General features: G+C 36.6%; 1 protein-coding gene across 1 annotated transcript; it reads right to left on the bottom strand.

The window, feature by feature from the left end:
* Positions 1–752: 752 nt before the first annotated feature.
* LOC140236668 (fibroblast growth factor receptor 3-like) lies at positions 753–24,833 on the bottom strand. The gene is made up of 11 exons (XM_072316592.1): positions 24,611–24,833; positions 22,287–22,420; positions 13,633–13,842; positions 11,027–11,231; positions 9,657–9,779; positions 8,834–9,006; positions 7,562–7,693; positions 6,903–6,970; positions 6,180–6,220; positions 5,074–5,270; positions 753–2,106 (listed from the first exon to the last, which is right to left on the bottom strand). Exons 1-11 carry the CDS (start codon positions 24,831–24,833, stop codon positions 2,011–2,013), a joined length of 1,602 nt encoding a protein of 533 aa, XP_072172693.1. The 3' UTR covers positions 753–2,010.
* Between the last annotated feature and the right edge of the window lie 1,309 nt (positions 24,834–26,142).

The following is a 26,142-nucleotide window of genomic DNA, read 5'->3' as shown; positions in this document are numbered from 1 at the left end:
TCAATAACAACTAGCTGATGCATGCTGGTTATACTGTTGTCATCTTGCTTTAGAAACTCTTGTGTGTCCCCATACTTTATCAACCAACTGCACGAAATCCCACATGACATTGTATTCATTAAAGGGAAATTCCATCATGATACTAGGGTAAAAACAGAAAACAGAGAGATCAGAAAGGTAAATCAATGTAAATTTGGGGGAAAACACATAAAAATGTCACAAACAGTTAAAGTTTAGACAAATTATTGGCAAATCTGAGTGATGAAGATGTTGAGAAGTTCTACACTAATTTCACTTTGTACACGCTATAAATGTCACTACTTTTTATTTTCCTAAAATATTTGAGCACACAGAACTCATCACTGAAGTCCCCTCATATATATGGAACAAGCCTGAAGAAACTTCTTCTCAGAAGAAAAAATTCTTCTCTGATCTTTCTGGGTTTTTTTTTTGTGTGTGTGTGTGTGTCTGATATTTTCCACCCAAGTTCCACTGATGTACTCCTCTGATTTTTCTGTTTTCATGAAAAGAAACAGTATTCAGGATAGAATCAGAAACAGCATTCAGGATGGAATCTCCCTTTAAATCAAAGGGCCATGCCATCACTCACAGGGAAGAAGTTATAATGTTTTGCCACTCCCAAATTCTCCCTCTTCAGGAGCAGATGCAAATTATCACTTTTTTATATATCTTGAGAATAATTGCACTGTAGAACTTATCTGTCAAAGATATATGAAATGAATTAAAACAAAAAAAAAGACTTCCTTCCCTCTTGGATGATATACTGATGATGTTAACTTCAAGAGTAGCAGCTCTGTCACTGTGATAACATTCATCATATTTGAGTTGTTGATTATACATGATGTATGATAATAGTTTCTCCTGACTCTTGATATCATTGCAACTTTCTAACATAAATTTACAGAATAGATTCAATACATCTGTGCAAAAACTTTGACTGTATTTTTTTTCCCTTTGGGATATTAATCTATCAATACATAGGCTGGTATCTTAATATAATCAGGGAGGTGGACTTTCCACCTCCCTGATATAATCAAGGCAACAGTAGCCTTCCTTTGGATTCCTTCTTTTTGCACTTCATAGACAATGCATACTTTTCTTGCACAATGCAATTCTTATGAAATTAGGTCAAACCAGGAGAATTCCACATAGGTCTAAGGTGCAACTCCTACCTGGACAAACGAAATACTTTAACAGCTCAAGTATATTTAAATCATCCCGTTTTCCCTGTCTCTAACGAGTTTTCCATTTGGAATTTTGCAGCTTTCTCATTCTTTCTTCACACATATTACGGGTCATTACCAACAGAGATATGCAATAAGCACAGTTTGATACAATTTGATTAACCCAATACCGCATACCCTGATGAAAGAAAAAAAAAATGATTACACTAGACCTTGAGAATGTAGTTACTGACAATGAAAATGACAGGGATACAAAAATTAACCAATACCTCAATATAAAACCCTGGTAGATATTCTTTTGTGTGTATCTTTTTTTTTACTGACTTTACCTCTTCTTTTTTAGCCTTTTATTCAGATGCATATATAAAAGTGCATATAAATGGGTAATAGCTCATTGAACTCAATCACTTAAATAAGTCAAAATATGGAATATAAATCACCATAAATTACTGAGTAAATTACAGTTGAGTTGTTATCCTTCAAATGCAGACCACACCCTAATACCTAGCTCCTTTCTGCCATGAGGGGGCACTGTTGGGTGTATTCAGCAAGAAACAAGGTTGTGTTGAGCATGATATCATTTTCTATGAGTCATAATTCAATACTTTTACATTGTTGGCAAACATACAAATATTGATAAGCAACCTTCTGGCATAAAAAAAAAAGAAAAAATGAAGAATAATATAGAGGAAGGCAAATAAAAGGGCAAATAAAGTTGATATCACATAAGTATCAAGTTTACCAAAAGTTTGAGTTACAGTAATGACCCTCTGGCAATCCAAGGGAAGGAGGGAGAGGGGGATGTTTACACAAACGAGTCTGTGAGGCCTGAGCTGGGCTCGAGCTGTAGTCGGATGGGTGCGTACATCTGGAACGGGTATTCCTTCAGGTTGATGTGGGTCTGTCGGTGAAAACAGGGTATATGCAGATAAGTCAAGTTAATTATTAGTGTGTCTATGTCTCAGAGAGAACAATGCCGAGCTGCATCTTTTTCTCCCCTTTGTGTACATATCAAAAGTTTGATCACCAAACAGGTTAAACACTCTACAGGCACACCACCATTTGAGTAAAATAAATCCTTTCCAATGATACCTCTCTTATAATAATAATAATAATAATGGTTGTTTTGGATATAAACTCCAAATCTTATTGTCCAAGAATGGAAATTCTTTTTTGCCCAATTGATCGTGGGCCCGGCAGCCACTGAGCAGCACCAGATCGACGTTGCTCTAACCTTTTCAACTGTTGAACGGCAAACAAGGTAGCAGCAACTCCCATCTTTTAACGTCTTTTGGTATGACGCGGCCGAGGTTTGAACCCACGACCTCCCGATTGTGAGGGCAGCCGCTCTACTCACTGAGCCAACACATTGGTATATTCCTTGTTATTACATAACAAGGAATATTCTTGAAGTTATGATGAAAAATATCCACCATTTTCTCATCATCATCATTTTTTGCAGCTTTTATTGATTTATTTGACATTATTCATTTATCTTAATATCTCAAATAAACATGGATGGAATTAACATATTTTGCGATAGAACTCTTCGTATGTAATCCTGCACTACACTTTTATCTTCATGAAGTCACCGACAGTAAAGCTGCAAAAATCATATGGCTTGGTGGAAAAATAAGAGAAATTTTGATTATTGTTTCCTAGTATCAACCTTTGATATCTTAATGGCTTCCTGTGCAAATATCAATGTCTGAGAATACAAGTATGATCTGGGTCTTTTTTAACTGAAGTGAAAATTGAAAATTCGATCTTCAATTGAACTGGATTGGATTATCTTCAAATGCCCAAAACATGTACGTAATATATACTTGAGTGTATCTGTGGTTTAGGCCAATTTAACTCCATAACCTGCACTTATTTGGCGGTGGCTGGCTTTTTCTCATTTGTGAAAGGTTTTATGGAGTCTAGAAAATTATGAGAAAATCAGTGTTTGGCAACTTTTTCATACTTTTGTGGTGACAGGCGACTGTAAGCACATCTCTACTGTAAGCACTGTAAGCACATCTCTACACTTTTGATGTATTCATTTGCAAGCTTTGGGAATTCTGAAGGAAGAATATGAAGACCAATGCTCACTCATTATCAATGAATATAGATTCTATTTGAAGCAGTTATAAAATGCAATTTCCTTTCTTCCTGATACAGACCAACTTTTATCCATTTGGGACAGATATATCAAAGCATTGTTAACTCTTTATGTGCCATGGTGGAAACCCCCTGTGTGCCACATTATTCTGAGACACGAAGGTAGTCATGCTTTGAGAAAGAATTTTGTTTTTTCAAATTTGTATAACTTCTACAAATTTCTGTTAAGCTGGGTATAATAGTGAGCAGAGTTAAAGAGGAATGCCAAACTTTGCTTCTACATACAATGTATAACAATTCTATTTTAATTTTTTCTTTTGAATTACCAGTTGCTACATTACTGTAAAGGCATGACTTTTGCACATGAAATAGTGACAAAAACTTGGAATGTACACGCAAATTTAGTTGGGAACACCGCTTGATAGTTAATCACCACATAGAATGCAAGCCGTATGTGAGAGGAACAACAGTGCAAGAAACGCTTTGATTGTACCGTGGGATTAGCGATTTATTGATCGGTTTTGGCGGCTTTGTTTGTTGAGCAGAATATGCGAAGTTGGCACGCCGTCGACTGAGCCGGACGTGCGAACGTGGCACATAAAGACTTAAAGGGGTAGAAAAGTATTGGTGAGAATGAGGACTGAGCTTTCAACTTTTTAAAAGATACTGAGAAACCACTTAGGAAGTCAATGTTACAGAGCATACCATTCTGAGAGGAATTCAAAGTTTACTTGATGAAAACTGGTTTTGAAATGGCTGAGATATCCAAAAACAAAGTAAAACAAAGAGATCCTAATAAAAGGTGGGTTCCACATCTTATTGATATCGCATGTTTTGGATATCTCAGCCATTTCAAAATCAAATTCTATCAAATAAACATTGAATTATTCTTGGAATTACATGCTCTTTCCTATTTCATAAGAGGCTTTTCATTATCTCACAAAAAAAAAAGTCAGAGAACTAAAGACAGTTCTCAACCAAAACTACACCATCCCTTTAAGCTCCAACCAACCTTTATATCTAACTGGCTAGCTCTTTGGCTGAATGATTCTTATCACACCTCCGCCATCTTGTCATGGGATGATCTGGGATCACTGGAGCATAGATAGGTGACAATGTCCCTATTCAGAGCAGGACTATGGGGCCTCTTCCTGATCCCATGCTCCTACACTCCAGTGATCTCAATCCATCACCAGATAGGCGGCGAAGGTGAGAAGGGATCGCTTGCCTTGAGAAAGTCCGCAATAGTTGCTAGCCAGTCAGATATAAAGGCTGGTTAAATTTAGATTTGTTGTGGTCGTGTTTTCCATCAGTTTGAGATCCCAACCACTGAATGGCAGGTTAAACTAATCCACCGCCTACAGCAACTGAGTGTGCCATGTCTTGAACCTATGAACATTTACTGTAAAACTAGAAATTTCTGCATACATAAAACTTTCACAAATTTTGCAAGGAGCCAACATTCACAAAAGGCAAATCGGATGTGACGGTTATTGTCTACATAAAGCACTGAATGTCAGTATAATGCTAGTGAATACTAGTATACACAATTTTTCCAAAAATCTTGTTTTGGGTGATAAGGTCGTTTAAGTCTCCTGGCAAAAAAATGAAAATAAAAATGGATTGTTTGCTGAGTAGTAACACATGAATGCTATCAGGGGATTAAACTAGGGAAGATTTTCAGTCATCAGTCATCATCAAAAAAAGAAAAAGAAAACAATGTGCCGATCTCACGATTCTAAAATGCACGAGACTGCAGACTCACCACCCCGCTTTTCTTCAGCGCCTTCATGTCCTTGAAGATGCGGTCAAAGGTCGGTCTGCTCTCCGGCCGCCGGTGCCAGCAGCGCAGCATGATGTCGTAGAGCTCCGGGGAGCAATGCTTGGGCCACTCCAGACGATTGTGGTCCCTCAGCTCCTGGATCACGTCAACCTCCCGCTTGGTGGAGTACGGCACGCCCCCTATAGACAAAGCACAAACAGATGGTTGACCGCTAATATTGTCACGGCAATGATGACAACTGCACTAATGATTATGATGATGCTAATAAGGTTTTAAATAAGTTCTCTGCATGTACACTCATGTCTACAGCTGCCTTGGATCAATTATCTTTCTTACTCATTTTGTTTCAGAGAGACTCTCATGTATCGTGAGTATTTAGGACAACAGAGTTATTCATAGCACCTCATACAATGTATATATATATACAGTTGAACCTCTCGTATCCGGACAAGTCGGGACCGGGGCTCATCCGGATAAGGGATTTGGCCGGATACGGGAGACTCAATGCTTTATACATGTACATATACATGCACATGTACTGATGTAGCCCATTGTAGTACCACATGTAGTAATGTGTATACTGCAACCTTTTCATTGTTACACTCAGTAACAGACCCCAAAATAGAGGTGTATGTTAATGTTGGAAGTAATATGTAATTCATATGTGTTTGTGTAGGAGTTCTCAAGGAGTTGGGAATCCCCCTTTCCTCCGGTAATTACTAAAAAAAAAAAAAGGCATGCCCAAAAAAAAAAAAAAAAAAAAAAAATCACGGCGAGATTGCGTCCGTATAATAGAGAGATCCGGATAAAGGGAGGCCGGATAAGAGAGGTTCAACTGTACATTTCTTTTGGCATCACAATACTACAAAATTGAATATTTCACACACTCACTTTTCGCCAGAACTTTTCACGCACTCACTTTTAGTTCAAAACGAAAGAGCATTCCCAATCTAAGCCTTAAATTCAAAGTCAATTGGATCCTTTGGAAAGTCTTTTGGGGAAGAGAGTATTCTACTGGAATAAAATAATGAAGAAGTAAAATGGATAAATCAATCACAAGCAAAAATCTTACAGAACAAAGCACTTACCCAATGTGACAATTTCCCACAAAACAACTCCATATGACCATCTGTGGGCAGAAAAATAAAACAGGCAACACACTTGTTAATTAGAATGATGCATGTTGCAGACACCTGTTGATGTAATACAATTTTTCTATTGCAGAGTAAACATCTTGGACAGGAACTAACAAGTTTATTGTGCAGTGAGGAACCACTGGCACAAGTAATGGGTACTCCACTTATCACAAATTCTACTAATATTTCAGCATTCACGTGCTGATGTTCTCATATACATATTTCGGCAAATCCTCCTTTCAGCAAGATTAAAGGGATGGTATAGTATTGGTGGAGATGAGGATTGGGCTTTAAACTTTTTGCGAGATACCAAGAAACCACTTATGAAATAGTACAGAGCACACCATTCTAAGAAAAATTCATAAAGTTTATTTGATGAAAATTGGTTTTGGAATGGCTGAGATATCCAAAAACAAAGTAAAACAAAGCAATCATAATAAAAGGTGGGTCCCATCTTTTATTAGGATTGCTCTTTTCTGGACATCTCAGCCATTTCAAAAGCAATATTCATCATATAAACACTGAATTCCTTTTGGAATTACATGCTCTTTCACATTTTGTAAGAGGTTTCTCATTATCTCAACAAAATGTTAGAAACCTGAAGTAAGGTCTCAACCAAAACTATACAATCCCTTTAAGCTTAAAAAGGAGATAGGGGGGGGGGTGGATACTCACATGTCACTTTTCATTGAGTACTGGCCTTCAATCAAGGCTTCATATGCCATCCACCTCTTAAGGCCTCTCTGGAAAGAGAAACAGAGAATAAAGAGTGTGCAACAACAGATCTCACAAATCCTGTAATTGAAAGCACTCTCTTTGTGGGTATAGTGGAGACTCATCTCCCTATCTCAAACTACTTTTTCATTTTAATGCAGCAATGGCTTGTTGTAACCTTGTCATTTTCCACCAACACTGCGTTTGTACAAATGCACATTCTGCGATAAATTGATGCCAGGAAGGTTGGTATTTTCAGAGTTTTATCTAAAGCAAACTAACTCGAATCTTGTCAAGTTGAGATATTTGTGATTAAGGCAGCGAAAAAGAAAGAAAGAAAGTATGGGATATTTTCAAACATATCTAAAAGAATATTCCTTATTATTTTGCAAGTTTGGTATCACTGGAAAGGTTTTATTTTGCTTTATCTGATTATGGACTTACTCTATGTTTGAAAATTACACTTTTGCGCAAGCCTCTGGCAAGCTTTGTGGTTGTCAAGGAAATCTTTTGAGAACAAAACATGAATAAAATTTGAATACATTATGGAAATGGTCTATTTCAATATATGGATGTCATCAGGACAAAATTTAGTGGAGGAAATGGAAGCAAAAACTCACATTTCTGGGTTCCTGGAATGGAATGACGACATTGGGCTTGTGAACCTCTGTGGCCATGCTGAAGTCACACAGCTTAGCCTTGTTGTTGAAGGTGATGAGGACATTCTTGGCACATAGATTCATGTAGATGTACTGAGTATTAAAAGCGAGACATAGAGCGTGGCATTAACCCATTGAGGACGAGTCCCGAGTATACTCGGGCAAGCGTCTATGGGAAATTCGTGTTGTAGCAAAATCAAACCGTCCTCAATAGGTTAAACATACACACATAATATCATGAACTTGAGAAGAAATAGAAAATTTAAATGAGAACTTACCTGTTTGAAATTTAGATTGTATTTTATGAGGAAGGCGAAGGAAGAGACTACAGTGCTTGCCTGTTAATTGGAAATTGCTTCAGTGGGAACCTATTCCAGTTCAACAACACTTGACATAACAAATTTGTCACATGTTATTTTCACCACTTAATTGGAACCATAAACTGCTTTATCAGGCAAATTCTGGCTGAAACACTTCCATTGTCTGTCATTAACCCATTGAGGATGAGTCCTGAGTATACTCGGGCAAGTGTCAATGGGAAATACATGTTGTAGCAAAATCAGTCCGTCCTCAGCGGGATAATATCTAAACAAAATAGGTAAATCCTTAGAAATAACTGCAGGGAATTCTTTTGTTCAAACCCCAAGTATCACATGATTTTACATCTGTTGTAATCAGTCATGGGTATGTGAATTCCAACTGCGGGTAGAAAAAGAAACAAATTAAGAAATAAAGTTGCATGTCTATGACAGCCTCAGGTCAGATGCAAACTTAATAATTTTTCTGAGGATAGAAAATTAACTTTAGTCAGGTACATGAAAAGATGATTTTTTTATATCATGGAAGAGAAATGTCAATGTCTTGTTCTCCTGGTTGGGTTTTCTAAAAGTGTTCCTTGCTTGAATTCAACAATCACCACCATTTCATCCCCCCCCCCCCCCCCCCCCCCCCCCGGTCCATCTGCCAATTTGTAGATTAATTGTAAATGAGCTGACTGCATTCTTGCTGAGATATTTGCAGTTACAGCTGTTAAAAAAAAAAAAAAAAAAGAAGAAAGAAAATAATAAGAAAATATGGGATGTTTTAAAATCATAGATTCAAGAATATTCCTTATCATGTAACAATTATATATCACTGATAAGATTTTACTCTGTTCTATCTGATGATTGACTTCCATAAAGTATTTTAAAATGGTACTTAACCCATTTTGCGATCAAAATCTTCACCACTTACCCTGAGAGCTGCAATATGCCTCATCCCCTGAGCAATGTCACAGGCGAAGCTAAGGAGCTCCTCCTGGGGTAAGGGGTCCATGGGAGCCTGGTCTCGCTTCTTGCTCCGGCAGCGTCGGAGGATCCTCAGCATGTCGCCCCTGGCAACGTACTCCGTGACCAGGCACGTTTGGACTTTTGGGGAATAGATTGTATCAACATATTGATAATAATGACCATTATTCAAGAACTGCAGAGAACAATACTTGTCTAAGTGAGGATGGATTTCAAAATTTTGGCAACATTTTATGCTGCATATTCCCCAGTCAGCACAATCTGAACAACTGTTTCTGTCTCAGATGGAAAAATTGCCTTTCTGAATCTTTAAACACATTAAACAAATACTTGCCATGTACCAGATGAATACTTATAAATTCTCCATGTATAAGATTTCAAGAGAACAATCTTTCTCTCACACTTCTGTGTTTAATCTAGTCAAGTCATTCTGTATTTCTAGTATTGGGCAGCAAAACTAGGTGGAATCAAGCAAATGAAATACCTCATCACCATCATTATCCAAATAAAATGTAATCAATCGCTTATTATGATTCATTTCAGTAACTGAGTTGTATGTCAACTCTGAATTTCAGTACATATGTGCCAGATGTATGAAGCTAAAATTCTTTCCTCTCCATGTAATACCATAGATTTTGTGCTCTACGAACTGTCATTCTAGAAAAAGCTCAGTGAAAACAAAAGCTAAAAAAAACCCCCAAAATGTACCAAAGAGAGAGAGAGAGAGAGAGTACAATGTGTACATTGATCCTTGTTTATAAGCTTAGTACCTGTTTGTTCCAGGACTCTGTTGCACTGGCCCAGGAGTGCCATGATGTTTGGATGCTTGCCCAAGTTGGCCATGACCTGGAACTCGTTCCGTAGTTCAGTGAGGGATTCATGGTCCTTTTCATCTGAGAAAACATGAACAGAAGAATTTTATTCCAGCTATGCAATGGCTTCCAGAATTTGCACAATCACAAGCACTGAAATGAGTCACGTGACCACTCCTTACTCTTACTAACATGCACAGGCGTGCAAAAAGTATGCAACTAAAAAGCATAACAGCACGGCATGTCATTCTACGACACATTAAAAAAAAAAAAAGCTGACCTCAAGATGCATACTTTAGAACTGCACAACCAATCAGTTATTATGTGTAATCTAATGCATATAAGCATCCTCTGACAATCACTGTATTTCTGTAAATGACTTCTAAATATTCATGTAAAGGAGTGTGGCAATTTACCCAAAAAGGTATATGGAAATCTGATTGCGTTAATTTTTGACTCATTAAAAGATACAACAAACAGATGATGCCCGGGTTTAAGTTTGTGATGTTTGAATAGTGGAGATGCAGCTCAATCTCAAGGATTCACAATGTAGTGCAGCGTGCACTCGGCTTCGCTTCGTGCATGTTTCATAATTGTAAATAACCTTTAGTGCGTTCGTCTCCACTATTGCCTTCTCACCTGTGCATTATTTGTATAATAATATCAAGGACATACAGCACTAGTCTCTCTTTGCCAGCCCTTTATATTCTAAATGCACAGTGACTAGCTGTGACAAGACTAGCATGAGATGCTCCACACCATACACCCTGGGTACCATCATACCCAGGGTTTCAGCATTATGTAGTGTCATCTCTTGTTCGTAAGATGTACAGATACATCAAAATCATATTTAGGACCTCATGCCACATGGAATCCTGTTGAGAAGATTTTCTTTCACTAGAATTCATTCATCCCTGCTCTAGAGTTTCAGAGATGCCAAGCTTGTACACAGCATTGCAGTATTTTGAAGGCTGAAGAGGCATGTTTTGGGTAGAAAAAAAAAAAAAAGCATTTTCACATTTCTGCAATAGACATAGATGTAGTCACAAAATTAGGAAAAACAGTATTTTTCATAAAACCTGCAGTATTTTTGGCTGAAACTGCAGTATTTTTGGCTAAAAAAAGCAAAGTACAAAACACTGCATAAAAGTAACATGTAGCATATATCTGGAATTTCAATTTGCACTTGTGATTTGAATTTGCGATTCTATTTTGGTTACAGATGTACAAATAAGTCGTTCTTGAAATGATTTTTTCCTCACTAGAATCATCATACATATGACTAATTCAATCTCCAAGTGTGACCCCTTGATGACAGAAAGACCCACCCTTGAGGAGTTTGACAGCGACCCTCTTCTTTCCGAGGTCGTCCCCCTCGTCCAGCTCGCCCTCGCAGACATAGGCAAACTCGCCGCTGTACAGCAGCTTGCCCAGCTCTAGCTGGTCCTCCTTGATGATCCACTTCTCGTCCAGGTGGCTGACCCGGTCCTTGGTCTGACCGTTGGAGATCAGGTAGATTTTGGATGCCTTCCTCTGTCGACATTGAATTGCAGGATAAGTTGATAACTCGTTTGAGAGACTGTATCATCAACTTGTCATCAGGTGAAAAGAGATCTTCTGCCTAAATCCTCAAGCCTAAAGCAGGCACTTACATTGTATTCTCTTACAAATTCATGTTTCAGATGTCTTTTAAAGGGAACGTAAACCCAAATAGCAATGTGGATTGAGTGAAAGCAGCAACATTGATAGAACACATCAGTGAAAGTTTGAGGAAAATCGGACAATCGATGCAAAAGTTATGAATTTTTAAAGTTTTGGTGTTGGAACCGCTGGATGAGGAGACTACTAGAGATTATGACGTATGAGCGGACAACAATACAAAGAAGATATAAAGGAAAATCAACAAAAATTCACTTTTCTAGCATTATGAAAGAGCACTTGACTAACCGCTTTCAGAAAGCAGGGGGAATAGTTGCTACCCTTAACGTATGTCAGTATCAAGTTGATGGAATTTGTAATTTTCATGAAAAATGATTTTTTTGTTGCAACTGATTGACAAATTGCCCTACATCGACGTAAATAAGCACTGAATTGATCAGTGTTTTAGTAGTAGCCATGATAAAAATCATGGGCGTACATACTCGAGCAGGACACGAACCTGCGTATGTACGCCCATGATTTTTATCATGGCTACTACTAAAACACTGATCAATTCAGTGCTTATTTACGTCGATGTAGGGCAATTTGTCAATCAGTTGCAATGAAAACATCTCGACGGAAGAAAATCATGAATTTAAAATGATTTTTTGTGGAATTTTCTTTATATTTTCTTTATATTGTGGTCCACTCATACATCATATCCTCTAGTAGTCTCCTCATCCAGCGGTTCCAACACCAAAACTTTAAAAATTCATAACTTTTGCATCGGTTGTCCAATTTTCTTCAAACTTTCACTGATGTGTTCTACTAATGTTGCTGCTTTCACTCAATTCACATTGATCTTTGGGTTTGTGTTCCCTTTAAAGGGACTGTATAGTTTTGGTTAAGACCTAACTTAAGGTTTTTTTTAACATTTTTGGTGAGATAATGAAAAACTTTTAATGAAATATGAAAGAACATGTACTGTAACGCCAAGAGGAATTCAATGTTTATTCGATGAAAATTGATTTTGAAATGGCTGAGATATCCAAAACAAAGCGATCGTAATAAAAGGTGGGACCCACCTTTTATTTTGCTTTGTTTTACTTTGTGTTTGGATGTCTCAGCCATTCGAAAATGGATTTTCATCAAATAAACTTTGAATTTCTCTTGGAATGGTATGGTCTGTACTATTTCACAAGTGGTTTCTTGATATCTTGCAAAAGTTAAAAGCCCAATTCTCATCTCCACCAATACTATACCATCTCTTTAACAAGGTGTGCAACGTATCTTTAGATCTTAATATAAAAAAAAAGAGTTTGATCACAAAAAGGGTTAAGTACCATTTTTAAGCACTGTTCCCTCATGTTGTAGAAGTCATAGTACATGAATAAACAGTAAACAAACACTCTCTTACCATGTTCATGTTATTACAAATCTCAACAAATTAGGACTACACCTAAAATTTGTAAATACTGCATAATAATTCACGGGCTGAAGACAAGTTCTTAGGTTTACATCACTCTTTAATTAGATACAATTTGCAAGGTATGTGGTATACATTGTATAGATTGTGTGACACAGATATTTGCTCACATTGCAAAAGTCCTACTACACACACACAAGTAGGCAAGTGCCAAAATGTGTCTCGCCCATTCACGTAGAAGAAATTAATGTTTTTCTAAATCCCGAAAGTTCATTGACCCCGCCTATGACCTTTGACTTTGTGGTGACCTTAAAATTCCCAAGGGACATTTACCAGCCAAGTTTGGTCACAAACAGATAAAGAGATTAAAAGTTATGAGCCACAATTGAAACGTGCCGTAAAAACTTAACATTGGGCCGCAAAGTTCATTGACCCCTGCCTGTGACCTTTGATCTTGAGGTGACCTTCATGTTTAGTAAAATGTGTAACTTTGTATAACCACTCTTCTCTCCAAGTTTGAATGAAATTAAAGTCCTTAGTAGAGAGTTATTCAAGTTTTTGTAGCGTCCAATGGACGGACAGACGACGGACAGACAGACGCCGCAGCTACTAGGCAATCCCTTAGTCTCCCCACACCTCCAGTGGGCTCGACAAAAAGTAACATTAACAAACAATGAACAAACACTCTCTTGACACATGTTCAAATTATAATGAAGTAGAGCACTAAAATTTGCCAATACTGCAAAAACAGTTCATGGCATAGACACATATCTGTGTATGTTCTCTATATACGACCTTGTATATCTTCTTAATAAGGTGTATGATCTACTACGAGTATCTTTAGATCGAGATAGGCTGATATTTACTCACGTTGTAGAAGTCGTAGTACACGTCCCCATTCCCCTGCTTGAACTTCCCTCTGAACTCATTTGAAGAGGAGGTGCAAGAGCAGATTGGCTCCTTGTGGATGTGCCGCCAGGTGGTCCACCAGAGCAGCAGGCAGGTGAATCCAAGGAAGACCAGTGGGATCACGCTCACACAGGCGATGGCTATCACCGTGCCCATCGACAATGGTTTGGGCTGCATGAGATCACACACAGTCAGTGTGAAGGAGAGAAAAGTAAAAGGTATGGTTTTAGATAAATAGAATATGAGAGAGAGAGAGAGAGAGAGAGATGGAAATATATACATACATTAATATATATATATATATATTATATTATATATATATGTGCATAAATATGTATATAGATAGTTGTGAAATTGATAAATAGGTTGAGGAATCAATAAATAGAGAGAGAGAAAGAAAGCTAGGAAGGGAGAGATGGAGATGACAGATGGAGAAAAAGAAAAGAAGAAATAGACAGATGTAGGTATATGAGTATATATATATATATGGGCAAGTCCAAGATATCGCGCACCTTACGTATGGGACATTCAGAGATTTCAAACTTCTGAAAAGTAATGAAGGAGCACTTGGATTTTACTGTTTATCATCAGGAGGACTGGTAGCCCTGAGAAGAATATTGTGTTTAAGTTTGATGTCATTTGACCTTGGGTTAATTATTTTATTAAGAAAAATATGGCAACTTACGTATGGGACCAGAGAAAAACTAGATTTTTCAAAATAAAGTTTGAATTAAAAATTCTCTGAAAGTACCTTACTGATCAAGTTCTGTTTAGAAGTGAAGTAAGGTACAATACTGAAGTATCTTTCAGCAAAGTTTCACTGCAAAAGAATGGCGCATATTGTCATGAAGTTGGTTTAATTAACGAAAGTACACCTTACGTATGGGACATTGCTCAACTTACGTATGGGACATTTGTCTTTAGTGCACAAGTGTATTCATGGGAATGACTTTAAATTTCCCCATAGTGTCATATTCAGTTCCACAAATCAGATTACAACTTGTAACAAATGAAATAGACTTCTAAGTGGGTACTTTCCTGGTTCAGATACCTAACAAAAGCTAATATAAGACAAATAAAAGTAATTACCAATTTACAATTAAATGTCTTAGTTTGGATTCCGTCATGCATTAAACTGTCCTCATGAAGTCTACACATACAGATACAGTATACTGACACTCTATTTCTAGCCCATTTGTAATACTCTGGTCAATATTTTTTATCAAATGAAAAAAAAAAAAATGTGCGAATTCTAGCTTGCGACCTTGATGTAGCATACATGCACATGTACCATGACTAATTTGTAGTCTTGATAATTTCAACTGTAAAATCAAATGTCATGTACAATGTAATTTGCAAATACATGTACAGTTTGAAGTGGGTACTTTCAGTAGTTCTAGGCTTACCTTGCAAGTTGTCTAAGTTTTTATAGAGCTTTGTAATTGTTTGAAATGCAACACAAAACACAACAACAAGAGTAATTAATTTTGCTCTGTAATCATCATGTTTTGCCATGTGAATTTTAGCTTCTGCAAAATCAATCAAATTTTAATGAAACTTTTAGATTTTAAAAGCCGTGGTAGAACAAAGAGATAGAAGAATGTATGTGCCAATGCTGGCTTCTTCTTTTTTTTCAAATTGCTTGGCTTCAGGTCTATGAAACCAAAGACGACAGAATTTGTGTTTATACTTTGTACATGTTACATGCTTGTGTAGTGATACAGGAAAGATTTTGTACATTTAAATCTTAAGAGAAAATGTAGTTCTAGATTTGAAACACTTAAGTAACTCACTGATCTGAAACTTACAATTTTGATAAATTCTAATAACCTAATTTGATCATACACTACCAGATTGCAATGCTTGTTGATGATTGTGTAGCTGTGGGGTACAAAGTAAGTAGAGTTGATGAAGGTGTCTCAGAGCACATCTGTCTCTTCAAACACAATATAGAAAAGAAAATTGAATTCCCTATTTATTTGTGTAATTTTTGTTATTAGCTCTCCAACCACAGAACCAGTATTGATATTGTGGTTCTTGGCAAATGTGAACTAAAGTCTTCATTTTACAGGATTTTCAGAAATCATGTTCATGACCTTGATAAGTCATGACACATTCTGAGGGTGTGCAGTTGAAATATTAAACATCATATCAAAATAAAAAGTATTCTCGTAGGGTTTTTTCCTTTGCTATCATCTCAAGTAATGACAAAGTTACCTGCTGCACCTCAAGTGATTTTTCTTTTCAGTAAGACCTGTAATGTTGTCATTGATGAGTGTCACAAGCACAATTGTTTTGATTTCCCTTTTTTTGGCTGTACAGCCTGTAGTACATGCTGAACAGTGTACTGCACCTAAAATGACACTCAAAGAATCCCATTCTCTAGGACAAAGTCATTTTGTAGAGAGGTAAAGTTGAAAATGATAACTGAATTAAGAAAATGTCCAATATCACAATGTTAAAAGGAGGAATGTTAATTGAAGACCAGCTGCACAGCCTGTAATGAAAATAAGAAAATACAAGTATAAATGAATATTCTTTATTTTCCTTTCTTAATCATGGAATGACTCAATAATGCTGTTCTTACACTCTCCCTGAGGTCAACTAAGTAGGAGAGGTAGATATATAGACATATCTATCAGAGAAGGTGCAAAGATAACCATTAACCAAACAAATGTAAGGACATATAGCATCCATGTCAAAAGGCGGTTTTCCCATTCACTTTGCATGTAATGTCCCATACGTAAGGCATTTGTCCCATACGTAAGCAAACTTTAATTAGTTATAAGATGAAGGACTAATTGAATTTCCACATTTAGTTTTGCTAAACTGGAGTTAAAATGAATAAATTAGAACTTCCTAAAGTATGATTGGTCAATGTTAGAAATCTTCAGAAAAAAACTTAAAAAAACATACTCAAATCCTTACGTATGGGACACTTCGTTCTAGGAAAGAGCATAATTTGCATAATTAATGTACTGACCTTGTCTTACCAATTGGAAATTATACTACCTCATACAGGGGTCATGTCCATAAAGGAACTAGGTCAAGGACAAATTCAACTGATTTTAGACAAATATTTTTAATTTGTCCCATACGTAAGGTTTGTTTTTAATTTATGCAAATTAAGGCCATATTTCTTGCATAAATTTGCATAATTAAATATTTTCTTTGCTGGAAATATATAATCTAACTCTTTGGCTACAAGATGATATCAATAACTTTTTGATTAAATCAAGATGAATTTTGAGCATCTGAGGGGACATTATCTTGGACTTGCCCATATATATATATATATATATATATATATATATATATGGAATGAGTTATGGGGGAGAGAGAGAGATATGAATAAAGAGTGAGTTGAGTAAGAAATTGATGGAAAGATAGTGAGAGAAAGACAGATGGCAGGGAGAGATGGAGAAGATAGAGAGAGGGAGAGATAGATAGATGGATAAAGAGATTGAGAAGAAGAGATATGAAGAAATACATAAATAGATAGTTGGTAAATACATGGATAGATGAATAGATGGATAGAAAGATAGAGAAGAGAGATACATAGTTAGACAGATGGAGAAAGACAAAAGGAGAGACAGACAGATTTAGGTAGATATAAGAAGATGTAGAGAGATAGATGATAAACATAAAATATGGATAACAGAAAGATGGGAAGAGTTACAGGAAGGCAGTTCAAGGGAAAAATGAGACAGACATATTGAAATAGAAGAGAGAAAGAGAGGGAGAGAGATACATATATGTTGTATATAATTGGTAAGATGTGGGTCAAATATGTGGGTCAAGAGTACAGAAATTAGTAAATTAATACAAATTCATCACTGTGAAATTACAAAATGTCCAAGGGGATTTCCCCCTAAGTGAAACGTGTGAATGTAAAAGTGGAACAAGAACATTATATCCTCCAACACAGTAAGACATGCATTGACTGAGCTACCTCTCATGAACCTCAACTATGAAAATGTCACATTTAAGTGGAAATCCTCAAAAACACTTCTGTCATCACATGATGATGTCATGTACATGCAAATCAGTGCTTCTTGTGGGCATGTAAGGGACATACAATGTACTTGCAATGCCTTTTTTTCCCCAGACAAATATCAATCAAAATCTGTGATGTGGCCCAATTTTTTTTCTCCGATATATATGATGTTGAACAGGAAAGTATCTCAAATGTTGTTTCCAATGCACATATTAAATGAGTAGTTCTAATGTGAGTCTGAGTCTGCCACTGAACTACCCTGAGGGATACGTTAACCTGTTGTCAACGGGAACTGGGTGCCCCCTGTTTTGAAGCAATGGGAATTCACGTTATCTTGGAAATCTTGAAGTTTTCTGTTATGAAATCTCAACATCCTCATGCAACGCTTTTTTTCCCCAGCTTTTATTCACTTCTGTATGAGTTCACTATTTAAATCTGTACAGAAGGCATACTTTGGCTAGGCATCTGAGGCATTCTGTCATACAGAATAGTATTACTCTCTAACTCGGGTACATCATGACTATACACAAATGCTATTAAACATGCAAAGCTCAATTTTGTGACACAGTAGTATTTCATGAAAATATGAACATTAACGTTTGATCAAATAGGATACACATTATTGTTATAATATTCATGCATGTATACACCACTGCACAGGCATACATAAAATATAAGCAAATCTAGTACACAGAAAAAAAGCACATAATAATGATAATAATAATTGCATTTATATGGCGCATCATACTGGCGTTTCTAAGCACACTGGTGCTATTCATACAAAAAGACTAGAAAACACAATGACATTAACAAAACCAGCATATTAACAGTAACAAAAGAAGAAGAAAAAAAAAATACATATGATACAGTGATACAATAATATCTAATAACTGACTGTGTGCACCTCCAGGAAAAAAAAAATACAACTGATTAAACAGGTGAGTTTCAAGAAGAATATGATACATACATACAGACGTATTGTACAGCAGACACATACACATGTAATGCAATGATGCAAATCATGACTCAAGAGGGCTTATGAAGCATCATTTGTTCACTATTAAATGAAGCTCAGGAAAAGAAAACACTAGCATATGGTCAATGCTAATTTCCTGATACAGATGTATCAAAAAATATGATCACTTGATATGCTGTATACAGGCTTGGTAATCCATTCCTAATGATTTATGACATATTTTCTTCATTCCCATCAAAAATTTATTTTACTGTTTTTGAATCAGCTAATCACTACGTAATCTCATAAAATGATTAATCCTACAAGAAAATTAGGATTAACAAGCTTACCATGATGATAACAGCATAAAATACCAGTTCAAAAGAGTCAAATAGTCCCAAATCCAATTCAGCAGGAGCACAAGAACTCATCAATCAAATATACTCATAATGAGGATGTGAGGATTGCAAAATGGCCTGGTTTAGTTTGACGAATCTCATTAATACCATCACTATTGTTTGATGACAATAACACAATTCCTGCTGTGGATTGAATACCATACATCATCATACACTAACTATTGTACATGATGCACTGTGTGTGTTTTCTGTTTGACACACTCTGCTTTGTGTATAATACAAAGGGCCTCGGACACTGCTAACACACTTGCAATTGTGTTTTCCTTTTGAAAAGACACACACACACAACATCAAACAAAACACACTGTACGAAGTATGGATGGAGAAGCAACAGGACAATTTTCTTCCTTACATCAAGCAAACATGGCTACATAAAAGATTATCTCTTGGCTTGAAGAATAGAAGACAAAAGGTAAGTCAATATTTGTTGTATGGACTTGCTTTACCTTTCTATCAAACGAACATCGATGGTAACTGCCAATATAACCTTTTTGAAACAAAAAGCATGTCCATGAAAATAATTAGAACTGCTATAAACTCCACATATCAACAAGAAATGTGCCTTCCATGATTACATATGGTTTGCTATTATGCTTGGATGTTGAAAAATATTAACCTTGTATAAAACATGGATGTAGTCAGAATTTCTCACTATATGCTAGTTTCCATCAAGGCTATAGGCTCAGCTGTGCACAAGAAATTCTGAGTCTATGAATCCAAATTGCATCGTGTGCATCTTATTGTAGGCAATACGTCCAGAGACAATGAGCATAATTGTACTATAATGCGACTATGGGAAGTTAAAGGGATTGTACAGTACTGGATGAGGTGAGGATTCATGTTTTCAACATTCCTAAGTGAGATTATGAGAAACCTCTTATAAAATCTGAAAGAGCATGTAATTTTAAGATCGATTCAACGTTTATTTGATGAAAATTGGTTTTTATATGGCTGAGATATCACCAAAAAGTGATAATAATAAAAGGCGACAGGCCACGCCTTTTATTAGGATCTCTTTGCTTCACCTTGTTTTGGATACTGTAAAAGTGGATATTTTCGTGTGACTAATTTTTCGCGCTAGGCCGGGTCAGAAGAGTTTCGCGTGTTTTTAATTCCGCGGAATCAAGACATCACTCACAGGAACGGATGGCAAGCAAAAATATTCGCGTGTTTTTATTTTCGCGCTAGTTTCTGGTTGCGCGAAATGCGCGAAAATTTCAACACCGCGAAAATTTCCACTTTTACAGTATCTCGGCCATTTCAAAACCGATTTCCATCAAATAAACTTTTGATACCCCGTAGAATTGCATGCTCTTTGGCATCTCATAGAGTGGTTTCTTAATATCTTGCAAAACGTTAAAAGCTAAATCCTCACCTCGACCAGAACTGTACACACCCTTAAAGGGACTGTACAGTAGTGGTTGAGGTGGGGATTCATGTTTTGAACATTCTTAAGTGAGATAAAGAGAAACCTCTCATGAAATATGAAAGAGCATGTGATTTTAAGAAGGATTCAACGTTTATTTGATGAAAATTGGTTTTCAAATGGCTGAGATATCCCCAAAAGTGATTATAATAAAAGGCGACATGCCCCACCTTTGTTAGGATCTATTTGTTTCACCTTGTTTTTGGATATCTCAGACATTTCAAAACCAATTTTCATCAAATAAAGTTTTGATACCCCGTAGAATTGCATGCTCTTTGACATCTCACAGAGTGGTTTCTGAATATCTCGCAAAACGTTAAAAGCTAAATCCTCACCCCGACCAGAACTGTACACACCCTTAAGAACACTTAAAAACAACCAGTACTGTACAGTCCCTTTAAGTGTCAATAAATCTTTATGCCACAACATCATCCCATTGAAGACTAGTCCTGAGAATACTCAGGCAGGTGTCTATGGGAAATGCAATATGTTATAGCAAAATCAGCGTGATCTAGATGGATTAATGATATTAATCCATCTAAAAAAAGCTTGCTTTTTTATGCATATGCATCCACACTGACAATAAACAAGTCATCAGTTAAACAATGACAAAAGAAAATGATAATTAACTGCCTATACTGCCTGTATCACTGATTGAAAAAATAATGCTATTTCTCTGTTTATTTATCCATCATGAAGCTAGCAACATCTTACTGGAGGAATAATCTGCCTTGGAGTCTCAAGTGTCAACAGAATTGTGACAATCATGCATGCAGCTAAATCCTCTAAAGTCCATGATGTATTATTTGCACCAAGGTCATACATTGTATTGTACCGTATGCCTTCTTTTGAGGTGTCACAGTATTATGCATCATGCAAGAAAAAGCACAACATCATCATTGCAATGTACACATTAAAGGGTGTGTACAGTTCTGGTCGAGGTGATGATTTAGCTTTTAATATTTTGTGAGATATTCAGAAACCACTCTATGAGATGTCAAAGTGCATGCAATTCTAAGGGGTATCAAAAGTTTATTTGATGTAAATCGGTTTTGAAATGGCTGAGATATCCAAAAACAAGGTGAAACAAAGAGATCCTAATAAAAGGCGTGGCCTGCTGCCTTTTATTATTATCATTTTTTGGATATCTCAGCCATTTGGAAACTAATTTTCATCAAATAAACGTTGAATCCTTCTTAAAATTACATGCTCTTTCATATTTCATTAGGTTTTTCATTATCTCACTTAGGAATGTTCAAAACATGAATCCCCACCTCAACCAGTACTGTACAGTCCCTTTAAGTATCATCTTATTATTTTAGCATTTCATTTGATGGGAGAAGGTAAGAACATTTTGATGCTCATGGACAAGCAAGCTTTGGATGTAAAGATTAGAGCCACTCAACCAAACAACTGAAACAGTAAGGCCCCCCCCCCCCTCTTCCCTCCCCCTCCCCCACCCCCATATTGCATGGCACTGTAGGTAAAACATTTGAACAGAGCAAAGCACACTTTGCTCCCACGAAAAATCCTTTGTTTTCCAGCTAACAGCATCATAAACTAAAGGGAAGCGGATCAGCTTCACAACATTAACCCTGGTATTCTATCACAGACAAGTAATGACAAATAACTGTGTAAACTCGACTGATCAGAAGTGAGACAGATTCAATTACAACAAGACACTTTTAACTTAATATAGAGAATAACCACCAGAGTTAGCATGATGTACAGTTGTCTTTTTACTCCATCAACTGGAGTGGGTCGAGCATGGGGCACACTGTTTCAAAAAGGGGTGCAAACACTAAATGTGTCACTCACCGGTGGCGGTGGAGCGGGCGTGGTCACGTTGAAGACCGTGCAGTTGAACTGGTTCCCCACCAGAGGGGTACAGATTTCATTCTCCTGGCAGGGGTCCGTCAGGCAGGGATCCATGTAGGTCTGGCAGCGTGAGCCTGCAAGTGTGGATGTCGAATGTCGTTGAGCAACAAGAAAAAGAGATGGCCCAAACAGGCAGACATTCTCTATTAAACCCCTAAGATCGCATGACTCCTCATCGACAAAGGGTTTCACACAAAGCTCTTCTTTCATAAGGAGATTTCTTCTCATGACATGCAGACCATCATCAATGGATTGTCCTCACGTGGTTACAAGTCTCACATCATTGAATACAAATCTTTCTCTCAGGTGCATCCTACACTTATTCAAAAACTTTTTTTTTCTATATGATGTTCTGAAATCTCCTTAGACTTTGGACAGGATCTACAAGGTTCCAATAAGATGGCAGACACAACTATTTATGCCATCTCTGAAGCAACAAAGGTGCATTTATGAGAGCTTGTAATGATACTTGGCAGCTTTCACCATCATCTTGGTAACAGACAATTAGAAAAACATCCACCAGGGACATTCATTTTCCCCTATTTTTTTCATTCCCCGAGTATGCCCTTCCAGGAGACAAAACCTACTGCCAAAACCCAGTATAAACTTTAAAGGCATAATTTACCATTTGCAGATGAAAGCATTAGTGCTTTAAAATAGTTCTAAAATGTGAGTTAGGGATAGAAACAACCACTGTCAAAATTTCAATCCGTATAATCGATGTTAAGTGTTGTTAAATACACGAAATGTGAACAATACAAATAGTTATAATAAAAATGTTTCCAGACTAAACCGTATACAGTTACGGTTTATTGAGAAAAACCCTGATATTTCCTTATATTTTAGGTTTTACTGCAAATATTCCATATGGTAGGATGTTTTATGATACAACAGACCTACACATATCGTCGCTGGGGTGACAAGACCTCGTATCTCAAAAATGTCAAAAAAAAAATTTTTGGCTTAATGGTCAAATAATAGGTCAAGTGATGTCTTGGCCAAATCCTAAATGTCTTACTCCAAAAATGAAGCCACCATGACATGTCAAAGAGAAGGCTTTCCCATTCACTATAGTGCTTTGGCCGCCATGTTTTTTCGCTCTCCTGAACATTTGACAATTTTGAGATACGAGGTTTTGTCACCCCAGCTACGATATGCATCAAATGTGATATCTTGAACATTTTTGAAATCACTGCCCCAAAGGTAAACTGGACCTTTAAGACATGGTCTATAAGCTGGAAATGCAACAAAAGGTTTGGTCATGCATCAAAAAGTATCTCACACATGTGATAAAAACAGAAACAAATCTTGCAACTCCCCTTATCCCCCCCCCCCTTCTTTAAGACTGACCTCTGATGGCAAGTTAACTACCCTCTCCCCCCCAAAAAAAAAAAAAATTAAATAAATAAATAAATAAATAAATAAAATAAAATGAAAAATAAATAAATAAAATAAAATAAAAAATAAAATCTGCCCATCACATTATTGAAGGCAGCATGTACAATGGGAAAAACGTACGGCTAGCTTAACCTGATTACAATAGGTGGTCAAATACCATTCCCTCAATGGACAGTTAAGTCTGTTTCTAAGGGAGAAAATTGTTACCAGATCTCCTAGAGTACATGTATGTAGAGATGCCAGAAATGTAAAGGGCCCATACATACAAAATGTACTGAAATCAAGCATCCCTCCACTGCAATTCCAGTGTCAGATGAAAAAACAACAATGTTCTCACTCATACACAGATTCAAAATCATCTCATAACACAATCTGCCCTGCCATTACCTTAAAGGGATGATAAAGTTTTGGTTCTAGTCCTAATAAAAGGTGACAATGACAATGACAATGACAATGACAATGACAATGACAATGAATTTTATTTCTTTTATTAGGACCACTTTGTTTTGGGATATCTCGGTCATTTTAACAGATTTATTCATCAAATAAACTTTGAATTCCTCTTAGAAGTGTATGATTTTTAATACCTTACAAGTGATTAATGAAAATTGATTTTGAAATGGTTGAGATATCCCAAAATAAAATGATCCTACTAAAAGGTAGGTCCCACCTTTTATTTGGCCCACAAGCAAAATTATACCATCCCTTTAACTTAAAGAATGAAATTGCCAGGATAACTAGGTTTCTAAGATTTTCTAGGATTACTGGACACCAGCAAACTGGTGTCCGAAGCAGTGGAGGGAATACTTTCTAACACCACCACGTACTCCTGATCAAAATAAATGATTAATGATCAACACCCTTACCACTGTAGCCTCCCAGACAATCACATTCGAAACCCAGGGCAGTATCGCGCAGTACGCAGTCTCCGTTCCCATTGCAGGGGTCATACAAGCATGCCCTCAAGTCGGCGTCCACATCGGCCGCCTCCCGCGTGACACGCAAAAGTGCTCCGTCCGTGGCGTTCATCCAAGTCGCTTCTGTCCCGTTGTCGAAGACTGTCACCACTTCCGTTATCATGTCCATCATGGCAGCAGTGGTAAGCACCGTGGAAGCATTTTCAGCAGATGCTGTGGGGGCAAAAAATATAAATGGACAAATGATTCAGGTGACAAGAATCTCACCTCCATCACGCTTCACAGTGAAATCTAGCCATCTTTTTTTTTTCAATACCTTGAATGGTGTCAAAACTCAGAAACTATGTGTAAGTGTTAAAACATCACTAATTTGCATAGCTAATCTATCAACCAAACAAGTCTCCATTTTGTGGTTTGACCTTGTTGTTTTCATTATTTTTTCCCACTTTTCTTTGACAGTACTTCATATGGTAGCGTTAAAAAAAAAATCTCTTTAAATTTAAGGTCTTTGTTGTTCACACATACATGTATTGTTTGTTGTTGTTAGGCAGAATTTCCCAAACTCTCTTAAATGCTACATCTGTATTTAATTCTTAAAATTGGCAACACATTTCAGATCAATTTAAGTTCCCATTTCTCTCTCATATTGACAAATGTTGGTATTTCTTCTCTGTTCTGTTCAGATAAGGAATTTAACCAATTAATACTATCTAATCTTTATGCAATAAATTATGCTGTGAAATTCAGATGATTTAAATGTTTAGAGGACAAACTGAGCACTACAGCTAATGAAGTCAGTCTCTGAATATGAATAAATGAATAAACACCTATTAAGCAAACCAAATTTATTCTCAGATGCTGGGGAATGTACAGTGTATCTTCTCCATGAAAATACAGTTTGATGGAGATACACAATAGTATTATGAGGCAAATTTTTGACACTTCATGCCTGGCTGATGGAAAGTGTACTGAAGGGAATTAAGTTACTCTACAATTCCTTTTGGTTTTATTCTGGTTCTCTTCTTTCCTTCTTTTTTCATTTTCATACAAATGTAAATAATTGATTATGTTAACTTTGTACTGTGTTGCAATTCAAATGCAAACACACTGTTGCATTGCTTTATCAGAAAATGAGATTGAATAATTGAACTAAATTGAAATGAATTGAATTGAAACAGATGATTAGCACAAACCAACACACACACACACACACACACACACACACACACACACACACACACACACACACACACACACAAATAAACAAAAACACATCAACCATCCAAACACACAAATTATTTTACAATGGCATGCAACATCAGCACATAAATTTTTTATTACGAAATACTCTCAATATCGAAACAAATAAATAAAAATAAGTACCTGTACAATGTAAGGGCTCTTGCAAGCAGAAAATCTTTACTATCAAATCAAATGGTACTTGGGGTAAACCTCTTCAATGCCAAATGAAAGTCTAATCA

Source organism: Diadema setosum, chromosome 13, assembly GCF_964275005.1.
Source record: "Diadema setosum chromosome 13, eeDiaSeto1, whole genome shotgun sequence".
Classification (NCBI taxonomy): Eukaryota; Metazoa; Echinodermata; class Echinoidea; order Diadematoida; family Diadematidae; genus Diadema; species Diadema setosum.
Note: the sequence above shows the minus strand (reverse complement) of the source record. Positions and strands in the feature narration are given on the sequence as shown.

Bases quoted from the DNA above. Each gene is read 5' to 3' on its own strand.
- LOC140236668 (XM_072316592.1), bottom strand. From the start codon at position 24,833: ATGATGGACATGATAACGGAAGTGGTGACAGTCTTCGACAACGGGACA. The intron at 11,232-13,632 runs GTGAGTAAATAT...CAATGTCGACAG, and splicing joins TGTACTACGACTTCTACAAC to AGGAAGGCATCCAAAATCTA. The intron at 2,107-5,073 runs GTGAGTCTGCAG...TTTCACCGACAG, and splicing joins CGCTGAAGAAAAGCGGGGTG to ACCCACATCAACCTGAAGGA.